This window comes from Narcine bancroftii, chromosome 4 (assembly GCF_036971445.1).
Source record: "Narcine bancroftii isolate sNarBan1 chromosome 4, sNarBan1.hap1, whole genome shotgun sequence".
NCBI lineage: Eukaryota > Metazoa > Chordata > Chondrichthyes > Torpediniformes > Narcinidae > Narcine > Narcine bancroftii.
Window position 1 is genome coordinate 125,397,195 of NC_091472.1, and position 21,465 is coordinate 125,418,659.

At 38.8% G+C, this 21,465-nt stretch overlaps 1 protein-coding gene across 1 annotated transcript in view; it reads right to left on the reverse strand.

The window, feature by feature from the left end:
* gltpa (glycolipid transfer protein a) overlaps window positions 1–18,287 on the reverse strand; it is a 75,839-nt gene extending 57,552 nt beyond the window's left edge. Inside the window, exon 1 of the mRNA XM_069932735.1 lies at window positions 18,059–18,287. Within this exon, the coding sequence (XP_069788836.1) occupies window positions 18,059–18,161 (103 nt within the window). The 5' untranslated portion in view covers window positions 18,162–18,287. The remainder of the gene's footprint in view (window positions 1–18,058) is intronic.
* Between the last annotated feature and the right edge of the window lie 3,178 nt (window positions 18,288–21,465).

The following is a 21,465-nucleotide window of genomic DNA, read 5'->3' on the forward strand; positions in this document are numbered from 1 at the left end:
GATAAATTAGGAAGCAATTTGAGTTTACCAGAGGGAAGTAACCTTGAATATGTGATTACAGATACAATGTTAATCAAAAGATTTATAACAAATATGTATATTAAACTGCAAGAAAAGGAGAATGAGGAAACAAATGGTAAAACTAAACAAAAATGGGAACAAGATTTAAATATAAAGATAAAAAAGGAAACATGGGAGAAATTATGTTCTGGAACGATGAGAAATACAATAAATACGAGGCTGCGTATGATACAATATAATTGGTTACACAGACTATACATTACACCGCAAAAGTTAAATAAATGGGACCCAACAGTATCTGATAGATGTTTTCGATGTAAAAAAGAAAGGGGAACAACAATTCATGCAATCTGGACATGTGAGAGAGTAGAAAAATTTTGGGATGATCTCAATCAGATATTAAATAAAATAACAGAAAACAATATACCAAAGAATCCAGAGATCTTTCTCCTAAGTAACATAAAAAATAAAGAATTTGGAATTGACTTGGAAGATGCACAAAAAAGATTTGTCAAGATAGCCCTAGCCGTAGCAAAAAAATGTATTATGTCAACCTGGAAATTGGAAGATAATTTGAAAATACAACAATGGTATATAGAAATGAATAAATGTATTCCATTAGAAAAAATAACATATAGTTTAAGAAATAATATTGAAATATTCGAACAAGTATGGGAGCCTTACATTAAATACAATAGCGAAAACCTACCGGGAACAAACATTACCTAAGTTGATGGCAGGAGAAGAAAAGAAAAGAATGGACTCAGTAGAATTTCTGGTGTATTTTTGTTGAATGACAACATTGTCTGACTGAATTAATGCAACCTAGATTGTATACCTAAAATGGATGAGAGGGGGGAGGGGTGGGGGGGTGGCTTGGGAGGAGGGAGGGGGAGGGAGAAAAAGTCACTGTAAATGTGTGGAAAAGAAAAAGTGTATATCATGGCTATTGTGATTTATGGTGTGAAAAATAAAAAATTTAACAAAAAAAAACTTTTGATCTTCTTCGTTAGGTGAATATACATTGAGTAGATTCCAAAACTCCGAATATATCTGACATTTTATCATTACATATCTCCCTGCTGGATCTATTATTTCCTCTTCTATTTTAAATGGCACATTTTTACTAATTAATATAGCTACTCCTCTTGCTTTTGAATTATACGATGCTGCTGTTACGTGTCCTACCCAATCTCTCTTTAATTTCTTATGCTCCAATTCAGTTAAATGTGTTTCTTGCACAAATGCTATATCAATTTTTTTCTTTTTTCAGTAAATTTAGCAGTTTCTTCCTTTTAATTTGGTTATGTATTCCATTAATATTTAAAGTCATATAGTTCAACGTAGCCATTTTATACTTTGTTTATCTTCCCTTTCCGTTTCTCCATCATTACCTTTCCTTCTTATCCATTTCTGTTTTCTTGTTTTGAATCCTTTATAAGACAACATTCCTAAAACATCAAACATTTTCCTTATTCTCCTATTTAAAACTCCTTTAGCCCCAATCCCCCCTTCCCCTCCTGAGTTGTCCTTTATCCCTTGTCGGACAACCACATCTCCCCTCTCCATTTGGATTTGCGAATTCACTCGCAAGCGTCAGCTGATTTTGCAGTGACCGTAACACCCCCCCACCCAGCCCCCCCAGAAAAGATTTCACTTTTCATATGTGACAAAGGTCACTCTTTTAATTCCCTCCTTATTCCCTCTATTCCTTTTCCTTCCCTTATTAATTCTTGTCTATACTATCTATATTTTCCTCTAAATACGGATACATTCATGTATTTTTTCTTTGGCTTGGCTTCGCGGACGAAGATTTATGGAGGGGGTAAAAAGTCCACGTCAGCTGCAGGCTCGTTTGTGGCTGACAAGTCCGATGCGGGACAGGCAGACACGATTGCAGCGGTTGCAAGGGAAAATTGGTTGGTTGGGGTTGGGTGTTGGGTTTTTCCTCCTTTGCCTTTTGTCAGTGAGGTGGGCTCTGCGGTCTTCTTCAAAGGAGGTTGCTGCCCGCCAAACTGTGAGGCGCCAAGATGCACGGTTTGAGGCGTTATCAGCCCACTGGCGGTGGTCAATGTGGCAGGCACCAAGAGATTTCTTTAGGCAGTCCTTGTACCTTTTCTTTGGTGCACCTCTGTCACGGTGGCCAGTGGAGAGCTTGCCATATAACACGATCTTGGGAAGGCGATGGTCCTCCATTCTGGAGACGTGACCCATCCAGCGCAGCTGGATCTTCAGCAGCGTGGACTCGATGCTGTCGACCTCTGCCATCTCGAGTACTTCGACGTTAGGGGTGTAAGCGCTCCAATGGATGTTGAGGATGGAGCGGAGACAACGCTGGTGGAAGCGTTCTAGGAGCCGAAGGTGGTGCCGATAGAGGACCCATGATTCGGAGCCGAACAGGAGTGTGGGTATGACAACGGCTCTGTATACGCTTATCTTTGTGAGGTTTTTCAGTTGGTTGTTTTTCCAGACTCTTTTGTGTAGTCTTCCAAGGCGCTATTTGCCTTGGCGAGTCTGTTGTCTATCTCATTGTCGATCCTTGCATCTGATGAAATGGTGCAGCCGAGATAGGTAAACTGGTTGACCGTTTTGAGTTTTGTGTGCCCGATGGAGATGTGGGGGGGCTGGTAGTCATGGTGGGGAGCTGGCTGATGGAGGACCTCAGTTTTCTTCAGGCTGACTTCCAGGCCAAACATTTTGGCAGTTTCCGCAAAGCAGGACGTCAAGCGCTGAAGAGCTGGCTCTGAATGGGCAACTAAAGCGGCATCATCTGCAAAGAGTAGTTCACGGACAAGTTTCTCTTGTGTCTTGGTGTGAGCTTGCAGGCGCCTCAGATTGAAGAGACTGTCATCCGTGCGGTACATTCATGTATGCACATTATACATATACACACATATACCTCTTTACCCACATACATATAAATCGTGGTCATTTTTACTCTTATTACATGTCTTCATCTCTCTGTTTGTTTTGTAGTTATTCTGCAAATTTCCTTGCTTCCTCTGGATCCGAGAATAGTTTTTTTCCATAAGATCGTTTTCGATGTTTTGAACTCCTTCCTCTTCTTCAGGAGTTCAAAACTTATGTCTTTTTAGTTCGCAGTCTTTTGTACTCTCGTTACACGTCTTCATCTCTCAGTCTATTTTGTAATTGTTCTGCAAATTTTCGTGCTTCTTCTGGATCCGAGAATAGTCTGTTTTGTTGACCTGGAATAAGTATTTTCAATACCGCTGGATGCTTTAGTATAAATTTATACCCTTTCTTCCATAAAATCGCCTTTGCTGTATTGAACTCCTTTCTCTTCTTCAGGAGTTCAAAACTTATATCTGGATAAATGAAGACTTTTTGCCCTTTGTACTCCAGTGGCTTGTTGCCCTCTCTTACTTTTTCCATTGTCTTCTCCAGTACCTTTTCTCTTGTAGTATATCTTAGGAAGTGATCTTGGTTTTTGTTGTGGTTGTGGTTTAAAGGACAATGCTCTATGTGCCCTTTCTATTTCCATTTCTTGCTGTAGTTCTGGACATGCTAGGATCCTAGGGATCCAATCTTTTATAAACTCTCTCATATTCTTGCCTTCTTCATCTTCCTTAAGGCCCACTATCTTTATGTTATTTCTTCTGTTATAGTTTTCCATTATATCTATTTTCTGAGCTAACAGTTCTTGTGTCTCTAACTTTTTTATTAGATTCCTCTAATTTCTTTTTTAAGTCCTCTACCTCCATTTCTACTGCTGCTTCCCGCTTTTCCATCTTGTCCATTTTCTTTCCCATTTCTGTTAAGGTCATATCTATTTTATTCATTTTCTATTCTGTGTTGTTTATTCTTCTTCTTAAATCATTAAATTCCTGTGTTTGCCATTCTTTAAATGACTCCATGTATTCTTTAATAAGAGAAAGTATATCCTTTATCTTGCCTTTCCCTTCTTCTTCTATTTCACTGTACTCTTCCTCTTCTTCTTCCTCTGGGTTGGCCATCTGTTGTTTCTTTGTTGCCCTTTTCTTCTCTTCTTTCTTGTTTTCGTTGTCTTCTATGTTCTCCTCTTGCTGCAGGTGTTCTGCAGCTGTCATTGCCGGCTGTGGAGATCGACTCCCCAGCTGGTCACCCCTCCTGTCGGTGTGTTTTTTTGCATGCGCGGTTGCGCACTTTTACTCGGCTCAGCGAGCCATTTTTGTAGTCCACTTTCTACCGACCTGAGGGAGCGGGTTTCTCTCTCCACCGCGGGCCTCTTCGAACAGGTAAGGCCTTTTCCTTCATCTTCCGTTGTCTTCTCTTCCTCTCTTTTTACCGTTGGTTTCGACTTTTCTTTTTTCGTCGCCATCTTCTTTCCACCTTTATATTCACTTTACTTTGATTTTTATTTTTGCGCCCTTGTGTTTTCCTTTGTTTTTTCTGACTTTTCTGGAGAGGGCTGGAGTTCACCGTCCGGCCACTACTCCATCACGTGACTCCTCCGACAAATGGTTAATTAAACAAAAGTTGCTTTTAATTATCTTTAAACATGAAAACAGAATCACACTTTAACTTATCACTATTGACTTACGATAACTCCATAATTCTAAGCACACGTGATCGCAATGTGTATATAAGTTCAGAAAAGTTCTGATTCACAGTCCAATCCCACTTCTCATTCCTCAACGTTCACTGGTTGCAGGCAATTCTTATACTGTGCACAGAATTTAACATTTATAAAGTTCACCAGACTTTGGTGCTTGAAAGGTAAATGTTTACCACTCAGAAAGGTTCTTGTTGGTTTTCAGAGACAGATTTGTTGTTCCAGGACCCACAAAACTGATTTATTTCCATCAACCACTTCAGTGTCTTGCTGACGAAACTTGCCCCCTCAGGGTTCTCCAGATGATAACCTCTTTCTTTCAGGTCACCACAGAGTGCCTTTTTGTTTCTCTTATTCCAAGTGAAATATTAGACAGCCAGTCCTCTCCTCTTGCATGAACCACAAGGGCTTTGACCAGGCTGAACTAAGCACTTACAAGCAGTCTTCCAAATGGGGTTTTCCACAAGCTTGCAAGCTTGGTAAGGAGGAGAAAGAGAGAAAAAGAAATCAGAGGTGGAGGTGAGCAAATTTTTTTTTTTTTTTTTTGGACGCCTTCTTGGTGGATCTTCCTGGACACCACACTAATGGCATTGTGAAGAAAGCACATCAGTACCTTTACTTCCTCAAGAGTTTGCAGAGGTTTGGTAAGACACCAGAAACCTTGGCAAATTTCTACAGATGTGTAGTGGAAAGTGGGCTGACTGGCTGCATCATAGTCTGGTATGAGGACATCAATACCCCTGAGCAAAAAGCCCTCAAAAAGATAATGGACAGAACCCAGGACATTACAGGCAAAACCTTGCCTAACCATTGAGAACATCTACAGGGAACACTGTTGTCAGAGAGCAGCAGAAATTATCAGGGATTCACACCATCCGGTACATGTTCTGTTCTCAGTTACCATCAAGGAAGTATAGATGCTACAACATTTGCACCAGGTTCAGGAACAGCTGCTTTCCCCTACACCCTCAGACTCCTCATCAACAAACTCAGAGACTCATTTAATGACCCTTCTGCACTTCATTGATTTTTTTAATTCTCTCTGAATTGCACAATTTGTTGACATATGTTATCTGTTTCTATTTATTTGTTAACATGTATACATGGTGCAGCTTTTTTTTGCACTACCAATAAGTGGCACTTCTGTCTCACCCGCAGGAAAATGAATCTGAGTTGTATGTGATGTATGCACTGACAATAAATCTGAAATCTGAAAAATACACATGTAGTTAATGAAAAATCATTTTATTGTTCGTTATTATCAAATCAGCCCTTTTAAAAAGTTAAAATGTGGGCGTTACTGGCAATGCCATTTATTCAAATACATCACAAAATGAACCAATACATCTGGAGAGGCATAAACTAAAGCATGGTTAGCTCGTGATCTGTTATTCTGATGCTTCACTTGGCCTTATTGGCTTAAACATTTATCTCAATTTTGTTATCTTCAAAAATAATGTTTTTCAGTTTAAAATCAAGCCCCAAGAAAGCTCAAAGTCAAACACTGTAGATACTGGTCACCAAAAATTGAACAGTGGAAATTCTCAGAGGATCAGGCTGCATTTCTGGAGAGAGAAAAACAAGTTAATGTTTCAGGTCAATGACCTTTCATTATAACTCTGCAAAGGTTAGAAAAATATATCGCTTGGTTGATGCACTAGGGGTACAGCGATCAAAAGAAATTTCTGGCACAGTTCCACTAAACCCAACCTTAGGCTTAAGGGACATCTTTCATCGAGACATTACCGAGTCCCAAGTATTGTCAGCAACTACTGATTATTAGCCCTTTCAGTTTGCTTCAGAACTGGACAAGGATGATTATAGACTTGAGGAGGATGAAGATTCAACCACTCTCTATCACACAATGACTCAGCCTTGGAGAGAGTGCAGAGAACAAAGTTCCTTAGTTTGCATATGATGGACAACCTATCCTGAACACACACCTCCTCATTAGCCAGGAAGGTGCAGCAGCATCTACACTTCCTAAGGAGGTTCATGAGGGCAAGGCAACCCATTCCCATCGTGACATTTTTCAGGAGTGTCCTGTCTGGCTGCATCATTGTGTGGTATATGGTAGCTGAAAAGCATTGGACCGGAGGTCAACACAGAGGATTATCAGAAAGACAGTATCACTAGGGTCTCCCTTTCCTCCATTTACAACATACGCCAGCAGCGTTGCTTAAATAGGGTTCAAAGAATTATTGAGGACTCTTTCCATCCAGCACACAGTATCTTTGACCCAATACCATCAGGGAAGGGATACAGGAGTATCAAAATCAGGACCATCGGGCAGAGGAAAGAGCTTCTACCTGTAAGCTCAGATTGATGAACAGTATCCTGTAACCAAGTAAATCATCCCCAAATTTTTATCTCTATATATAGATAGATAGATAGATATAGATAGATATAGATATAAAATTACCAATATATCTTTATGTATGTGATTATTACATGCTGTATCTGCTCTGCGATCCTGAGAAATGTTTTATCAGGTTGAATTATACATGCACAGTACATGTACAACAGCCCTCGCAATTGAGAGAGGCAAGCATCAGGGAGGGAAGGTGTGCACATGCCCAGTAAATTCATAGTCACTTTCAGGACAGCAAGAACATGCAACACATGTGGAAGGGCATTCAAGATATCACCAATCATAAGACACCATCTGCCTTTGCAGGCGATGCCTCCATCCCAGATGCATTGGACACCATCCATCTAGCTCTCACCCATCTGTTTATTGACCAGTTTGTAATTCAACAATCATACCTCAGGATCTGATAGGGAAGTTGAGCCGGCTGGGCCTAAACATCACCCTCCACAATTGGATTCTTGACTTCCTGACAGGAAGACCTCAGGCCACCCAAATCAGAAACAGCACTTCTAAGACCTGAGCATGATCATGCCCCCCCACACCCCCAACCCAGGGCTGTGTGCTTAGCCCGTTGCTGTTCACTCCGCTGACACATGGCTGTGCAGTAAAACACAGCTCAAACCACATCAAGTTCGTTCTCAACACAACTGTGGTGGGCCTTATCAGCAAGAATGATGAGTCAAGTGTATAGAGAGAAGGTGCAGTTGCTAATGGACTGGTGAACAGCCAATTTGCATCTGAATATTAATAAAACAAAAGAGATGGTTGTCGACTTAAGGAGGGCCAGGGGGGAGAAAAATATCACTCTCCATTGATGGCTCTATTGTTGAGGTCGGCAAGAGTATAAAGTTTCTTGGTGTGCACTTGGTGGAGAATCTCACCTGGTCCACAGTCAAGAAAGCCCAGCAGTGCCTCTACTTCCTGTGAAGGCTGAGGAAAAGTTCCATCTCCCACCCTCCATCCTCACTACATTCTACAGAGGATGTATTGAGAACAATCTGAGCAATTGCATCACCGCTTGGTTTGGCAACTGCACCATGTCAGAGACCCTGCAGATGATAGTGGGGTAAGTGGGGAAGATTACTGGGGTCTCTCTTCCTACTATGATGGACAGCTACAACACCCAATGCATGCAGAAGGCAAACAACATTGTGAAGGTCTTCTCACATTCCTCTTGTAAATTTTTTCCCTTCTGCCACCTCAAAGGAGGTACCGTAGCATTTGGACCCACATGTCCAGATTGTGCAAGTTCCTACCACTTCCCACGCCATCAGGCTCTACAATTTCTAGAACTTGTTCTAGTATATTATGGATTTCTATTGTATTATGACTAATATTTAAATCTGCTCCATGATCTTGAAGAAATTTTATCTCATCTTTACTGTGCATTACATTAGTAGTTATGGCATAAACAACAAATAAAGGTGACTTGACTAGATGATAATGAACTTGAACAGGCCAGATGGATGGAAAATCTAGCATGCACAAACTTAACATTTTTCTCTCTCCACAGACACAACACAAACTGCTGGATATTTCCAGCATTGTCTTTCATTTAGTTTTTCAGCAATTACATCTGTGACAGTCAGTTCCAGGATTCTGCCCCCATCTCTCCTAGTCTGATTTACCTTCCTTCATTTACACCTCAATCTAAAAAGATCAGCTGTAATTAATAATCCTTTTGGGGTGGGGAGGCACAGGGGAAGGAAGGCAACATGAAGACTTCTAATCTAGCCTTTTTCTACCACAATTCTATCATGTCTCATTGGGCTCCTTCTCTATCTGTTGAGGATATGAACCACATGCTAACATACACAACTTTCCAATGAGAATCACTTTATATTAACTAAGAATGACAATCCAACCTTTTGTTTGTAGCACTTATACTGATCAGTGCAGTTTATCAGTTGGGAAATTTGTTAATGGAGAATGACTGCTTTACCAACTCTTGGATTATGTGTTGGAACATTTCTACATTCTGTTTGGATTTGTGATAAAGTTCATCCTTTCTGGTTTAAAATTAGGAATTTCTTCAAAATTTGTTTAAAATTCAATTTCCTTTAGATTCAAAAATTTTTTTAGTTAGGTTATTTTACTCCATTAGTGGACTTGGGGTTGGATAAGTTTCCGACAGCGTTTATTCGTCTAGCATTGACAGTTCCTCGTAAATGTATTGCTATGTCCTGGAAAGATGACGCGGAGTTAGATGTAGTTCGATGGCATAATGAGTTGAAGTCGTGTATCTATATGGAGAAAATAACCAAAAAAATAATTATTATGTAAATTATATGTTACAGTGTGGACACCATATATGAAGAATATGAATTTAGTAATATTGTAAATTACTGAATGTTTTTGTTTATTTTTAATGCTTCCTTTTAAGGATCTATTATGGGGAGGGAGGGGATGGGTTTGTTTTACTGTTTTATTATTAGACTACTTATTCTGTAAAAGTCTGTTTATTTTTATTGAAAAAATACTAAGCAAACTTAAAAAAAAGAACTAAAAATGAATTTATTTGCACAACATGCATTTGGTTTTGGTGGAAAAAAAATCTTAATTTTTCTTTCAACAGCTGATAGACAAGATCAATAAAGCACAGCATTGACACATTCAAGCATGGACTGTGCACAAACACTATGCAATTGCTTTTATCTATTTATGTTATTTTAGTACATGAAGCTTTGTGGAGTTGGCATGAAACAAGGATTGAAATTAGTCTTGAAATTTCCCCAATTGGACAGAATTATTGTTCCACTGATGGCTCAAATGGTAAAAAAAAAAGTAGTTATTGTCTGAAAATAAAACAAGAAACAAAAACAATTGGATTCTTCACGGTTACATGATCTACTGGGATCAATGACTGAAGAGGGCTCACAAAATTGAGCCCCCACACAGTATCTTCCAACTGCTCCTGTCAGGAAAGAGATACACCTATTGTTTCCAGTATCGCAAAAACCATCATAAATCCTTTCATCTTCTGACTCCAATTTCAATCAGCGGCTACTTTCATCTCAAACTGGATTCTGTCCTCCATCTCAAAGAACCATGTATGCTTAAAATGCTAATGTGTGGTCTTTGTGCCCCACAACTGCCCAAACTAACTTATTAAACCATATCAAGATTAAAATATAGTTTTAACATTAAACTAAGGATTAATATTAACACAGATCCATTACATCTCCTTTCATAGAGAAAAATTCTGAACTTCTAGAAAGGTCAAAATTTTAAAACTACAGTCTTTCTTGTAAATATTACATTCTAAAACAGTACAATGCAATACAGGCTAAATATAACACTCATCTTTTCAATAACATTGATCTAACACCTTGCCTTTAATACGAGTCATAATTCAGTCATATTCTCGGAAAATTAAACTCCAGTTCAATAATCTATTCTCATTTTTAATTTTACTCAAAAAATTATGGTCAGTGGAAACAATGCTTAATCCCATAGCAGTGCAAACATACATTTACTTTGCAAGATTTTGAAGTACAAGAGACAATAATTATTTTCCAATTGTAGAATAATTATTTTGGGCTTTGATGGAGTTTCTTAGATACATAAGCCACTGGATGTTCAACACCAGTATCTTCTTGTAATAATACAGCAGCAGCTGCCTCTTCACTGGCATCAACTGCTAAAGCCAAATGACTTCTCAAAAAAAAAAATCAGGTGATTTAAGCACAGGTTTATGACCCAACGTCTTTCAGTTTGTCAAATGCTTTCTGACACACGATTGTCCAAATAAACTTTCCTCTTGTCTTCAAAATATTAGTCAAGTGAATAACAATGTCAGCTAAGTTTTTTATTGAAAACAGAACCTCCTATAATATCCAACCATTCCTAAAAATCTCCCATTAACTTTCTTACCTGTGGGCATAAGAAATTCAGAAATTGTCTGAACTCCAAACTGAACATGCTCCAATTTTCCTTGGCCACATAACCAAGATATCTCACCCGAGCACGACAAAACTCACTCTTAGCTAAATTAATATTAACTTTCAAGTCTATCAAACAGATTTTCTTTAAAATGACTCTCACAAGAGCCAGCTGGTGTGGATTCATGATCAATAACAATCTCAGCTTTGTAAATAACCAATACCTCTGGTTCTGCTTCTGACTAACATCCAAATTCTCAAAATGAAGTTTCAACCTGTTAACATGGCAACTCCACGTCCTACATCTTCCACCAGGAGGTTTAACCACATAACTAACTTTATTTATCATGGATTCTATTTCACAAGGTCCTGAAATCTTTTTGTCTAATATGATTAGAAATTATTGAGAACAGAATTAACACTTTATCCCCTGGTTTAATACTTCTCTGTCTTGTTTTTCTGTTATTCCAGACTTCCATTTTATCTTGAGCCATTTTTAAATTCTCCTCAGCTATCTTACACATTTTTTCCCCAACGATTTTTAAACTTTAGGCCATTTCATAGTCAGTCTCTGCATTGAGGCCAGTTTAAACACAGAATAAAAAGATATTTCTTACCTTTTCATGCAGGCCCAGAAAACCCTTTTAGCCTAGAGGCGGCTGGGGCATTGATATGGCTTTGAGGAGGTGTGGCTGCTGGTGCCATGATGCCATACATACATGCCGAGCAATGGCCAACTTCATTACCCATAATCCCCACGCAGCTGGATCCGCTCTGCGTTTTCCAGAAAAGTTCCAGCTGCTTAGGGGATTATGGGTTGGGTAGATGGCCATTGCTCTGTCACGTATTGAGCCACTGGTGTTGACGAGTAGCCCTGAAACCGAAGCGTCCAGTGAGGCTGTCACAGCCCACCCTGCCTTGAGGGGGTCATGGAGGCAGAGGGGTGAGTGAATTGAAGAGAGAAAAGTGAGATGGGTTGCAGGCTGACGATGTCATCAGCCCACTGCTTGCAGTGACATTACATTCACGCTAGGCCCTTCCTCCAAGAGGGTTGCAGTCAGTGCCTTGGAAGCAGCCAGCACATTCATGGAGGTAAGTCTCCTGACACAAGGGCCGCCTTTACACTCAGGCCTTTTGAAATATAATCCAACAAATTCAACTGCACATCCTCATTAACCCACTTTTAACAATATTAAAGGTCCTCTAACCTCATGTTCAAATGCCAATTCCCTTACTTCAAACAAAAGTAAATTAACACCTTCATCCTAATTCTTTTCATTTTCTTGACAATAAATTCTCATTATAGTTATTAAAATTGAATGGAACCTCTCCAAATCACCCCAAGATTCTGAACAATGTAATTTGTTTAGCTCCCAATTTACAAATTAACTGCTGAAATACACCCAACATAAATTTCTTTCCCTGATCTGATTTTTTTTTTGGCAGACCAAACAAACTTAATAATTTTTCTTGAGCCCCATACAGTTTTTGCTTTAATGTTCCTGAGTGGGATTGCTTCAGAAAACCTTGAAACTACACACATAATGGTCAACAGATAGTCATTTCCAGCTTTTATTTTAGACATTGGACACAGTACACAATTACTTTAGAAAAAACTTCTCCATCAACAGGACTATGTTTTAAGTGTTCAACTGTGGAACCTTGATTAGATTTCCCTACAACTTGACAAGTGTGTCATGTTTTACAAAATCTCTTGATTTTTTTTCTTAAATTTGACCAATAAAATTGTTTTATAATTTTATAGGTAGCTTACTTTACCCCAATGTGCACACCTAAAGGTATTTTATGAGCAAAGGTTAAAATTTCATCCTTAAAGGCTTTAGGAACTACAACTTGATAAACCACTGCCATTCCTCATTAACAATAATCACACATAATCTATATTCTCATCAATAAACCCTTGTTAAAATAATATCCAAATGGCACTTTCTGAATTTCCTCATCAGAGAGTACTTACTCTCCAACTTCAGCAAGATCATGATCTTCACTTTGTTTTTCTATTAATTTTGATCTGGATAGCAAAAAATCCTTTTTCAGCTGCTGTGCAGTCATGCTTAAATCATGTTGGACATCACGGTTTTCACTGGCAATCTTTAAATCTGTCTGTTTCTTCAATGACTGGCTAATCTGTTAATTTCACTGCAGAACTACCATCTACTGGTACTTTGATCCAATACCCATTTTAACAGTTCCTTATTTTCAAGTTTAGAATCAGATTTCTGACTGAACAAATAAATATTTACATTAGCTGACGATTCATCACAGCTTATCTCTTTCATCTCATAACCCGTTTCTTGTTTTTGAATCTGACAGCCTGTTTCTATATCCGCTGCTGTATCTTGCAAGCTTCTGATAAATCAATTTGTCCAGTACTTATTCCACTCGCAAAATTTTTAAACCTTAAATCGTTTTGCCCAACATTCTTACTGGGATCCTCAAAGTTAATTGGATACTTTACTACAGAGACAAACTCATCTTTTGACACAAAAGATTTGAACTCCTTCCTAATTTTACCAACAATTCCAAATTTTTTAAACTTCCATCTCTTTTAATACAAGCTTCTGGTGCTACTGGTTCTTGCTCGGTCTCTTGAAAAAAATAATTAGCTACCACACGTTCAGCTTTCTCACAATAATTGCAAAACGGACCAAAATATTTTCCCCATTTACTTTCTACCTTATTTTAGTTCTTCATGTTACCCTTTTGAAGAGGTGCTTTGGGCACAAATTTAACATTGTGATAATTATCTGCAAATGTAGCAGAATTCTGTCCCTATTGAAAAGTTTAGCTTGGCTTTAAGATCTGGATTTAACACATCTGTAACTTTAAATAAATTTTCCCAAAATATCCATTTCTCTCTCAAACTTTTTTTTTCCCTGGCCTCCTCCACCTCAAATCTCTTTTGCCTTTCAATTTCCTCCATCTCTAACCTCATCTGGTTTCTCAATTTTATATTTTTCTAACTCCATCCGTCTCAGCTGCAACTATAAAATATACTGGTAGTTTGAACGTCAATATTAACGGATCCATTACACTATTATTAATAATATCTTAACTCTAAACTAAACCCCAACTATGCGCAAACGTATATACATATCTGTGTGGATCACCCAAACCATTACAGCTTTGGCACTGATCTGAAAAAGTCAATTCAAAGTTCAGTCTTAGAAATCTTGTTAAAATTCAAAATCTTTAAACTGATTTCAGAAGTGGTTATGGAGTAGGCGAGACACCAGGTCATCAGACTTCTTAAAACTCTCGAATTCTTGTCGAGTGGTTTTTATAGAAATGTTTCTTCATATGAATGATTTATCACAATTTCCCCCTTTCTTGCGTAGAGGTCATGAAACTTGTGAATTTATGATGCGATGTACCCATGAACCCAGGCAAGAATTAAACGAAATGACCATTAAAATGATCATGATCCAAATGCAAGCATGATCTTGCCTTCTTTACCCTGATATGGATCAGTCAAAAGTGACCATTAAGTTTAGATATGCGTATTCTACATATCACCTTAAATTATAATAAACAGTGTCTAGCACAAAATGAAGATTCATTGCTCAAACTAAAAGTGGAATACCAATCACCATCTGATATATTAAGATCATGCTTCCAATCATTTTTAATCTTAGCCGTTGGGCCTAATCTTAAATCCAAAAGATCACTATAAATATATGCTATCAATCCACTATGAACAAATTGTAGATCAAAAAGTATGTCAAGTATATGTGAATCTGCGATTCGAGGAAAAGCATTCAATTTAGACTGAGCAAAATTCCTAACATGCAAATATCTAAAAAATATCTATTAGAAAACTTGAATTTAACTGACAATTATTCAAAATAACTTCTTTTGAATAAACAAAACTTTTTAATTTTTAAATACCAAATCTGTACCATTCCTTAAAGTCTTCATCTAATGCTGAAGGTAGGATGAATGGTTTTCTATAATAGAACTTGCCAAAGAAAATTTCCTAAATTGAGCCCATATTCTCAATCTTATTCTTATCATCAGATTATGTGTCAATTTAGAAAATGAAAAGGGTAAAGTGGAACTTAAAATTGCCAATAAAGACAATTTCTTTAAAAAAGTTCCATTCCATTTTTGCCCAAGGGCAATTTGAAAATTTATCAAATTTTAATTGCCCAGTAATAAAATCTAAAATTTGGAAGTGACATTCCCCTATTCCTAATAGTTTGCTGACGATGGGCTTTACTTTTACTTGGGTTGTTTTCCCTGCCATATACGAAAAAATAACCAAATCCAATGAATTAAAAAAGGATTTAAGAATAAAAATTGGTAAGGTTTGAAAAAGATAAAAAAATTTAGATAGAATATTCATTTTAATCAAATTAATTAGTGAAACATTTTTGAAGCCTCACTGATTCACATGTTTTGGCAATGTCCTATATTGGCAGAACATTTTTTCATTCTTTGTCAACGATTTTTAGCAATAAATTAGATCCATGCCCTTTGATTGCCCAGTTTGCTTTTTCATATGAACCGGATAAATTTTTTTAATCAACATCCCAAGAGAAAGTTCTAACTCTAGGCACAAACTGACTCGTGCAAAATGAAATGTTATATCTAAGCTTAGATAAAATTAAGTATAATATTAGAAATAAAAAGTTACAGTTTGAAGAGGTATGGGACCATTATAGAATACTATCACAATTGGCAGTTTTAGATGATTTGGGTGCTCTGGTGCTGATCCATCTGTCTTCTGGAGGTCACAACTTAATCCATCTTTGTATTTTTCTTGTAACCTTGACTAGAGGGATGGGTTAGATTAATATTAGTTTTAGGGTTTTTTTTCTTTTAGATAAAGTGGATTTACGGAGTTTAATTATGATTTACCTCGATTATAACCATTTACGGAGTGGAAACAGGCCATGTCGGCCTTTCGAGTCCGCACCAGTTCATTAGAACAACTCCACTAGCTCAAACCTCCTGTTCACCACCAATAACCCTCCAACCCCATCACCTCCTTGTATCCCTTTCTTTTCAGATTTTAAGGTACAATGCGATTCGTTATAATAGCTTTTAACTGATTTATACATATAATCATTTTAATAGACAATCATGTTTAATAATAAGCGATGGAATTTAAAATTTGCCATATTGTGCACTTACTTTAATTTTGTTATGTACTATTATTTTGCCTTGCTTTATTAATACCTTGTATATGGATTGTTATTTTAAACTCAATAAAAATATTGTTAAAAGAAAAAAAAGACTATTACAGTGGCCACAGTCCTCTCTCCTGACAAAGAATAACAGAAGTTCCCATCACACCCAAGAGTCACTAATTCTGTCTCCAAAAGGCTTTGGTTGAGGATACTAAAAATGCTGTTTTTACCAAGTGTCTTTCTTTCAGGTCACCACAGAGTGTCTTTTTGTTTCTCTTATTCCAAGTGCAACAATAGACAACCAGTCCTCTCCTCTCGCATGAACCACAAGGGCTTTGACCAGGCTGAACTAAGCACTGACAACCCGTCTTCCAAATGGGGTTTTCCACAAGCTTGCCATGTTCCAGTTCCGGCTGCTGACTGTAAAACTGATCTCTCTCACTCACACAGAGAAAGCCTGTTTGACTCTCTCTGCTTGCAAAATCACATGACCCTCTTAGAACAGCAAGTTCCTCTCCAGACAGAATGCAGCTCCAACAATTTCTTTCATCTGTTGCCTTTTGTAAACAACAATCCATTTAGTGAAGTCTCTTGGGCATTCTCCAAAGCTTTTGCAAAGGTTCTGGGGCCCTGACATGTCTAGCATTAGCAGAGCTCCAGTATTGTAAATAAGATCTATTTTAAAGTGTTTGTATGTGACCTACACTAACAAACACTGCCCCAATTTATCTCCCAAAAACATATCTATATTCTGTCACAGAATGCACTCACTCTTGTTGGGTTGACAACTCATGCCTTTGGTTGCCCTCGAGAATCTCAAGTCATCTTTCATGTGGGCATTCACAGCAACTCAAATGCTGACCACATTGCAGTCAGATCCCGATCTCATCTCACTTGAGAGCAACTTTCCAACAGGGGTCACTGCCTCGCAACCGAATGCGAAAGACTTCCATTCCCAAAGTTCATTATGTACTGTTGTACAATTTGAAACATGGAAATGAAACAGACTTATCGTTGTGAAAGATCAATGCACGTCATTGCAACCGAGAAAAGGATGTCAGACTGCATTCATCAAAATGTAAACTTCGCTGGATTTTAGTTTAAAAGTAGGTGAAGGTGGAAAAGGGCAGCAAGAGTCAACATACAAGAAAACTGGAGTAAAAACAAAAATGCTGGGGAAACTCAGCAGGTCAAACAGTGGAGCTCAGGTGAACAATATAACCGACCTGTCGAGCATCAAGGTAGGGAACAAAGTCGGCTGATGTCCAAACAGATTTGGGGGACGGGCAAAGACAGGAGATGATAGATGGAGAAAGGAGGGAGGGGACAGCAGCGATCAGGGGAGGCATGATTTAACTTCAACCTCAGTGTCATGTTGCCTTTTCCCTTGACCACGGTGACTACAGATTTTGGTGATCGACTCCAGGAGAGCCGGACTCCGTTCAGCGCTGCATGAAGAATTTCAGCGGAATGCGAGCGAGACTGGAAGTTTGACGGACCCTGCCGCGCCGCCCCGCCCTCCACGAACCCTGAACCGTTCACGCTGCTTCGCCTCACACCACTTTCCCCAGAAGGCCTCTCACTCCGCGGCGGGGCGGGGCGGGGTGCGGAAATCAAGTCGATCGAACGATACAGCAGAGAGAGAGAGAGAGAAAGAGAGAGAGAGAGAGAGTGGGAGGGAGAGAGAGAGAGAGAGTGGGAGGGAGAGAGAGAGAGAGTGGGAGGGAGAAAGAGAGAGAGAGAGAGAGTGGGAGGGAGAGAGAGAGAGAGAGTGGGAGGGAGAGAGAGAGAGAGTGGGAGGGAGAGAGAGAGTGGGAGGGAGAGAGAGAGAGAGTGGGAGGGAGAGAGAGAGAGAGTGGGAGGGAGAGAGAGAGAGGGAGGGAGAGAGAGAGAGTGGGAGGGAGAGAGAGAGAGTGGGAGGGAGAGAGTGGGAGGGAGAGAGAGAGAGAGAGTGGGAGGGAGAGAGAGAGAGTGGGAGGGAGAGAGAGAGAGAGGAGGGGTGGGGGGGAAACCCCCTACTCGCCCGTGGCCATGGGCCGGACCTGATTTCCCTCCACCATCGCCTTTCTCCCCGACTCACCGAAGAAAGCCGGGAGGTGGGAAACACTTTCCAGGAAAGCTCGAGTGTCGATCTGCTTGTCTGCCGGGAGGGGTTTGAATTGGTGCTCCGCTAACAGGGCCATGACGGCAGACCGAGTCAACCCGGCAGCAGCTCTCAAAGTTGCTCGCAGCCCAAGTGCCCAACTTGTCCGTCCGGAATACCCCTCCGTGTCGTGGCAACAGACCAGAGAAGGTTCACCAATCACATGATTAAACCAACCCATCCACTGCGTCACCATAATCCAACCAATCATAACACGACCAAAAGCACCCAATGGAATCTGACTCTGCGGAAGGCTTAGCCAATCAGCAACTCGTAAAGTAGACGCCCCCCCTCCTCCAATGATCGATTCAATAAAAAGTACAATTCTATTGACATGTCCTATCTCTTTAAAATTGATTTTAATCCGTTTGATCTTATAGAGCTAGAATAAATCATGGTTTAAGCACATTAGAAAATATGTCAACTGAAACTGAGTTGTAATTGGAACAAAAGATGTTTTGTCCTGTCAGTGAATGGAAATGATCCTTTGTGTGAATTGCAGATTGGTCTTCAAAAATGAGAGAGTTGATAATGATAATGTTTATTATTATCGCCAGTGGGCTGATATCGCCTCAAACCGTGCGTCTTGGCGCCTCACAGTTCGGCGGGCAGCAACCTCCTTTGAAGAAGACCGCAGAGCCCACCTCACTGACAAAAGGCAAAGGAGGAAAAACCCAACACCCAACCCCAACCAACCAATTTTCCCTTGCAACCGTGCCTGCCTGTCCCGCATCGGACTTGTCAGCCACAAACGAGCCTGCAGCTGACGTGGACTTTTTACCCCCTCCATAAATCTTCGTCCGCGAAGCCAAGCCAAAGGACATTGTACAATGAACATCTGCACTGGAATTCTTATTCACAGGTAAATACCATGGAAAATTCATCAAAGAAAGAAGCATTAAAAAAAAATACATTCATAGGATAGGGGTGGCAAGCAAGGGGGATTATAATGAGGAATAGTTTACATCTCAATGTGATGGATTAAAATGAATCACGAAATGGAGATTTAAGGTAAATATCAGGTTTGGAGTTTGGTAAAGAATCAAACAGAATAGAAAATGTACTGCGGAATAAGAGAATTTATATTATTGGGTTATAGAAAGTTTGCCAAAGGAATGGAAAACCACCATCCTGCAATTTTTGAGAACCAGAGTATTTGAAAATTTACAAGCAAGCTGGTCAGCCTACTATTAGTGATAAGAAAAAAAGAATCGAGGGACAACAAAATTGTTACCAGAGTGAACATGTTTTTTAAAAAATATTTTTGTGAGAATTTTAAAACCACATCAATGTATACATATTCAATAAAACTACAGAAAATTGTACATGTGGTGTGTGTGTGTGTGTGTGTGTGTGTGTGTGTGTGTGTGTGTGTGTGTGTGTGTGTGTGTGACCTTCCCCCTCCACCCACCCTTCTCTTCAGAATATACCAAAAGAAAAAAATAAGAAAATGAAATTAAGTTTGGAGAATGTCAAGAAAACATAAAATCTCAATACTAATAATAATAATAATGGAAGTGGGGGTTACCAACAGGATGGAATCTCAGACTTCCTCAGAATTTCAAACCAACATATTCTAAGTATGGGCTCCATATTTTTCAAAAAAATTGACATTTATTATGTTAATTCCACTTGAGAAGATAATTTATGCGAATACAGCTACGTAATTCAGCATGCCATCTCTTTATCCCTAAATCTGTATCTTAGTCTAAATAATGGCTTTGCACTTCCTAGAAACAGCTGAAGCAAGTCATAAAAATTCAGTTTGATACATAGTTAACCTCAATTTCGATCTAATCACTTTAATATTACCTAACAAAAATAACATCAGATCCTGTGGGAGTTTAACCACTATTATTTCTCAAAAAAATTCCTACCTCTAAACAAAACGGTTTATACCCTAGGACAGTTCCAAGTAGAATGCAAAAAAGAACCAACATTTTTTTGGTATTTCTTTATTTATCGCACTATAAACCATATCAACCAATATATTTACAGATGCATCTCTTTAAATATTCACAGTGACATTTTCTCTTTTTTTCCTCATCCCTCCCTTCCCACCCCCTCCAGAAACAGTAAATATTGAATGTATAAAATACAATAAAATAATATCTTTATACAAAAGGAATACAAGCAAAAAAGATGTATCATCTACTTATTCGCATTAAATCTGATCATGTTTATCTTCTTATCATTTAAGGTGGTGGTGGTCCAAGGCCTGCTCTTTTTTTTTAATGTTCCATATATGGTTCCCAGGTTTTTTCAAACATTGTAACTTTGTCTTTTAAATTATATGTGATTTTTTTTTCCCAATGAGATACACTTAAACTTGGTTATATATTCCGTTAATGTTTATAGTCATATAGTCCAACATGGCCATCTTATATCTTTATTTTCACTTCTTTTCCGCCTCTTCATCACCTCCATCCCGGTTTTTTAAGTTTTCCTTTTTAATCTCAATATATGAGAACGTACTTAAGACATGAAATACCCCAACAATCCCCACAAGCAATAACCCTTTAACCCCAAATGAACATCCTCTCCTTGGTTTGTCCCTTATCCCTTGACGGCAACCACAACTCCCCTTTCCATTCGGTTTGCAAACTTACTCACAAGCGTCAACTGATTTCGCAGTGACCATTATTCTCCCCCCCACCCAGCCCCGCCAGAGAACACTAGTTTCCTTTACTTATAACAACCCTTTCTCTTATCCATCTTTAAATCTTTATATATACAATATCTTTACTTTATACATTACATATTTTTGTATATTTTCTTGCTGGTCATCCTTCTTGTCACTCCTCTTCCTCTCTTCTCCTGTCCTGCAAATGTTCAGCAAATTCTTGGGCCTACTTTGGGTCCAAGAACAGTCTATTCCATTCCCCAGGAATGAATACTTTGAGTACTGCTGGATAAAGTTATACACTTTCTTCCATAAGATTGTTTTCGCCATGTTGAATTCCTTCCTCTTCTTTAAAAGTTTGAAGCTTATGTCCGGGTAAAAAAATATTTTTTGTCCCTTATATTCCAACGGCTTATTGTCTTCTCTCACCTTCTTTCTTACCTGTTCCAGTATGTTTTCTCTTGACGTATATCTTAGAAATTTTACCTCTATGGATTTCGGTTTTTGATATGGTGGCGGTTTCGGTACTAGCATGCTATGCGCCCTTTCGATTTCTATTTCTTCATGTGAATCTGTCATTCCCAGCACCTTCGGGATCCATCCTATTATAAATTCCTTCATATCTAACCCTTCTTTGCCTTCTTTCAGGCCACTATTTTTATGTTGTTTCGCCTACGGTAGTTTTCCAATACATCAATTTTTTGTGACAATAAATCTTGAG